The 5050-nt window shown below is 41.2% G+C and overlaps 1 protein-coding gene across 1 annotated transcript in view; it reads right to left on the bottom strand.

Annotated features, from left to right (window-relative positions):
• The window catches only part of LOC119412694 (protein SSUH2 homolog), a 7698-nt gene extending 7031 nt beyond the window's left edge, over nt 1-667 (bottom strand). Inside the window, exon 1 of the mRNA XM_037679731.1 lies at nt 646-667. Within this exon, the coding sequence (XP_037535659.1) occupies nt 646-667 (22 nt within the window). The remainder of the gene's footprint in view (nt 1-645) is intronic.
• Between the last annotated feature and the right edge of the window lie 4383 nt (nt 668-5050).

Genomic DNA, 5050 nt, shown 5'->3' with positions numbered 1-5050 from the left:
AGATAAATCTGTAACTGGAAAAAGATAAATCTGTAACTGGAAAAAGAAAAATCTGTAACTGGAAAAAGAAAAATCTGTAACTGGAAAAAGAAAAATCTGTAACTGGAAAAAGAAAAATCTGTAACTGGAAAAAGAAAAATCTGTAACTGGAAAAAAGAAAAATCTGTAACTGGAAAAAAGATAAATCCAGAAATGTTATTTTTGCTGCAGGATTTTTTTTCTGCTTTATTAAAGTTTGTTTTCATCAGTTTGTCTCAAAACTTCAGAAATCCAGAAAGATGAACAAAAACTAACTCAGCTGAGCACCTTGAACCAGAACCACCAGACCCAACAGAACCATCAAAACCATCAGACCAATCAGACCCAACAGAACCATCAAAACCATCAGACCCAACAGAACCACCAGAACCACCAGAACCAACAAAACCACCAGAACCATGAGAACCATCAGAACCACCAGAACCATCAGAACCACCAGAACCATCAGACCCAACAGAACCACCAGAACTATTAGAACAGGCTGTCAGCGCAGAGAAACATCCTGAAAACTTCTGAAAGTGTTTGATAAATGTTTGATAAATAAAAAAACTAACATCAATAAAATTAATCTTTCAAAATAAAAGTCTGATAAACAAAACCACTCACCCAGATCTTCGTTCTCGTCCATTTTTCAGCCGCTCCGCTCGGAATCAGAACACACCTCTGATGACGTCATGAGAACATCTGGGGCGATAATAACAATCCACTTCCTGTTGGGACTTTCACTATAAAAGTCCTTCAGCGGAGTGTTTTCCGTTTTTTCTTTCTGAGTCTTCAGTTGTTTCTGTGCAGTTTGTCACTGTCTGCAGGAAGTTTCTCTCAGTTTATTTATTTCTTCTTTTGACAGATTTTTTTTATTCAGTTTTCAGATTTTTAGTTTCAGCAGCTCCTTTTGCTGTTTAAAGAATAAAATGCTGTTTCGTTTATAAACATTTAAACAATCAAATAATCTTTTCAAAATGAAGGCAACGCAAATTGATTTACGAAGACTAACTAACTAACTAACTAACTGAAAAATAAATTAAAAAAAAAAAAAAAAAAAGCGAATGGTAAAAAAACAACAAAAAAAAAGAAAATATAATCGCATAAAATAAAATAAAAACTCTATATTTATTTAAATTACAAATATAATCAGTTACTCAAAAGGTAAGAAAATGTGGAACAAAAATATGCAGATTAATACAGTAAAAAATCTGTAATCTAATCTCATTTTGATGCACTGACATCATTTTTCCACTAGGGGGAGCTCCTGTGCAAAGAATCACGTGGTGTGTTTAAGGACATAGTCTGAACGTCGAAAAGCTAAGAGTCTCGCCGTTATTCTTATCAGTACTGTATCATATGTTTAATTTAATCTCATATTTAAACAGATAAAACAAGTAAATAAAATAACATTTTATTATGGAATTTTGTTTATAAAATTAGGTAAAGAAATCCATCCTGGGAAACAATCAAATAATAATAATCTCATATTTGATTTAACACCTTCTTAATCAAACTTTTATGCTGTAAAGTATATGTCTTTATCTTTAGTTATCGCCCGCCGCGACAGGCAATAGGCGAGTGATAACCAACTAACTAGTGTGTCACGTGACCGTGGATCATAAAGTTGAGCAATGCTTGTGTATTTCTGTAACAGCAAACAGAAAATACGGTTAAACAGTTGAAAATAGAGTTTTCGAGCTGTCAGTGAACGCAGCATCCGGCAGCTGAATCAAGCAGCTGAACTCAGAACTCATCAGTCTGTTTGGACCGACTGAAGTCTTCACGTGTCCAGATTCTGACACGCACCACGTCCAGCATCTCTTTATCTGAAGGCGGAAAAAACTGAGCGACCAGAGACCCAGAACCCAGACCAGAACCAGATACCTGGTGAGTTTGAAACTGTTTTATAATCTAAAACTGTCCCTGTTTGTTTACCATGCTGGTTCCGTTCGGTTCTCTTTAAGTTTATTTATCATCTGCTTCATGTTTCCGTGAATTTTATTTTTTGTAAACCAAAAACTGTAGTCACCAGGTCTTGGTGTGGTAGAGGAACCCCTAGAAGATTCAGGTGGATCTGTGGGAGTTGTCATCAGGAAGGAGGTTTAAGAAGTACCTGTTGAGGTTCAGGGTCCACATCAGGGTTCAGGGTCCACATTGAGGTTTAGGGTCCATGTTAAGGTTTAGGGTCCGTTTGAAGTGGTTCTTGTGTTCTGGAGCTCCTTAAAGACCAGTTCATGAAGTCAGACCTGACTGAACTTTGTTGGATTTATACCTGGATTATGGCGCTAGAACTTTGATGTTTTGAACCACTTTGGCCATGGCTGCCTCAGAGGAGTCGACAGGGGAGAGAGTGGACTCCAGAAACCATCTTCTCACCAGGTGACCCACTATGAGAAGGTGTTATTTATAAGACTGAGTTTGTTGCAGCTCCTTGGACTGATGAAGTCTTTTGGATGAAAGATGAAACGTCTCAACACAAAGAATCCATCCAGAGGACCTGACTTAACTTTGTTGGATTAAAGACCAACAGGAACTTTTTGAGGACTGAAGATCTTTCTGGACCACAAAGACGATTTAAAGTTCTGTTTAAGTTTTCTTGTCTCGTTTGTTCTGATCCCGACACGTCGGTTCTGTTATTTCACTCGTTTGTTTTGAGTCAGGCTTCAGAACTTTTTGATGGATTCAAGGTTCAAGGTTCTTTGTCATTCACATCACATGTGGTACATGAGGTGGAATGAAATTGTGGACTGAAGGTCCCAGTTACAGCCAAAAATAGCAAAACAAAAAAAATGTAAAAAGAAACAGAATAAGGATCTAAGATGTACGCTAAACACTAATAATGTAAAATAATACGGTGTATTATTAACAGCAGCCTGAACACGAGTCTGTAGTGAGCAGATGGGCTTGAATACAGCAGCTTAAAGACAAGAGATCAGCAGCATGAGATGATCAGCAGCACAGATAAATCACATATCGCCAATTAGTGTCATTGCAGTGATTCTCCTGGTTAGAGATTCATGAGTCTAACAGCCTCAGGGTAGAAGCTGTTCCTCAGTCTAGTGGTTCTACACTTAATGCTCCTCAACCTCCTTCCTGAGGGGAGCGGGGCAAAAAGTGTGTGCTGGGTGAGTGGGGTCCTTCATGATGCAGGTGGTCCTCTTCCTGCATCTGGAGGTGTAGATGTCTGTGATGGTGGGGAGGCTGACTCCAACATCTTCTGTGCAGCCTTCACCACTCTCTGCAAAGCTTTTCTTTCTGCAGCTGTGCAGCCTCCATGCCACACGTTGATGCTGGAGCACAGGATGCTCTCCACTGCACACCTGTAGAAGGAGGTGAGGACTGAGCTTCCCAGACCAGCTCGTCTCAGCCGTCTGAGGAAGTAGAGTCTCTGATGAGCTTTCTTGATCAGGCTGGTGGTGTTGTTGCTCCAGCTGAGGTTGTCATTCATGTGTACACCCAAGTACTTGTAGCTGGAGACCACTTCCACTGCAGATCCTCTTATGTTCAGGGGGGTGTAGATGTTTTTGTTCCTTCTGAAGTCCACAATCATCTCCTTTGTCTTCTTCACATTGATGTGAAGGTTATTCTCTTTGCACCAGCTCTCCAGGTGTTCCACCTCTTGCCTGTAGCTGGACTCATCATTGTTTGTGATGCATCCCACCACCGCTGTATCATCTGCAAACTTTACAATGTGACAGCCTGGATGAGTAGGTGCACAATCATATGTGAGCAGAGTAAACAGGAGGGGGCTTAACACACATCCCTGAGGAGAGCCAGTGCTGAGGGTTATGGTGGAGGAGGAGAGGTTGTGGATCCTCACTGACTGTGGTCTGTCGATTAAGAAGTCCAGGACTCAGTTGCAAATGGAGGTGCTTAGTCCTAGTGTGAAGATTTTGTCCATCAGGGTTCTGGGGATCATGGTGTTGAAGGCAGACGTGAAGTCCACAAAGAACATACGGACGTAGGAGTCCTTCTGCTCCAGGTGGGTGAGAGCAGTGTGGACCACAGAGGAGATGATGTCTTCTGTTGAACGATTCTTGCAGTGTGCGTACTGGTGAGGGTCCTCGTTGGTGTTGATGGTAGCTTTGATGTTGGCCAGAATCAGTCAGAACTTTCTGATGGACCAGTCAGAACTTTCTGATGGACCAGTCAGAACTTTCTGATGGACCAGTGAAAACTCTGATGGACATTGACACCCCTGTTAGAAGACCTCCTCCCATTGTCTAAGTCTTTCCTGTTCTGGAGGTCAGAACCTCTGGTGCGGTCCGTTCCGTCTGCTTCCTGTCCTCTCAGATTGTTGTTTTCCTGCCTGTTCCTGGTCACTCTGTCGCTTCGTGTTCTGGAAACAGAACATCTGGATTGGGAGCTCCTATTGGCTCATGAAGCTGTCAATCAAAAGCCAAGGATGCTGTTTATACTTAAAATCACAAGTTCATTGTCATTCGCATCACATGTGGTACATGTGGTGGAACAAAATGATGTACTCGGTGTCACAGTTACACCAAAACTAGCAAAAATGTAAAGTATAAAAAGAAAACAGTAAATAAGGATCTAAGATATATGTTAAACATTAATAATGTAAAACAATACGGCGTAACAAAGGCAGCCTGAACACGCTGGAGGTTCTGGAGGTTCTGAACAAAACTCGGAGCAGGGCAGCTTCTAAAGTTGACGTTTATTTGAATAAGAACCATAAATCAAAACATATTTGATGAAACTTCATTTAATTTTAAATAGTTTCACTGATTTAGTAGTTTTCAGGTTCTGACTCACGGAGCTTTAAAGTGCTGACTCATGGGAAGGGAGCCGAGTCACTGTTGGTTCCTCTGTGCACCTGTTTGAGTTCTACTTCCTGTTTTTGTTTGAGCCCCACCTGCTTCCTGTCGACCTTCTGACCGTTCTTTACTCTCGCCTCTGAGCTCTTAGTTTTTATAAAACACAGCCCTGAAAGGCGGGCGATCATGCAGTCCATCTGCTCATGCACGTTGTGAGCAGTCCTGAAAGACGGGCGATCATGCAGTCCATC

This window comes from Nematolebias whitei, chromosome 7 (genome assembly GCF_014905685.2).
Source record: "Nematolebias whitei isolate Nwh7 chromosome 7, NemWhi1, whole genome shotgun sequence".
NCBI classification, from domain to species: Eukaryota; Metazoa; Chordata; class Actinopteri; order Cyprinodontiformes; family Rivulidae; genus Nematolebias; species Nematolebias whitei.
Note: the sequence above shows the minus strand (reverse complement) of the source record. Positions and strands in the feature narration are given on the sequence as shown.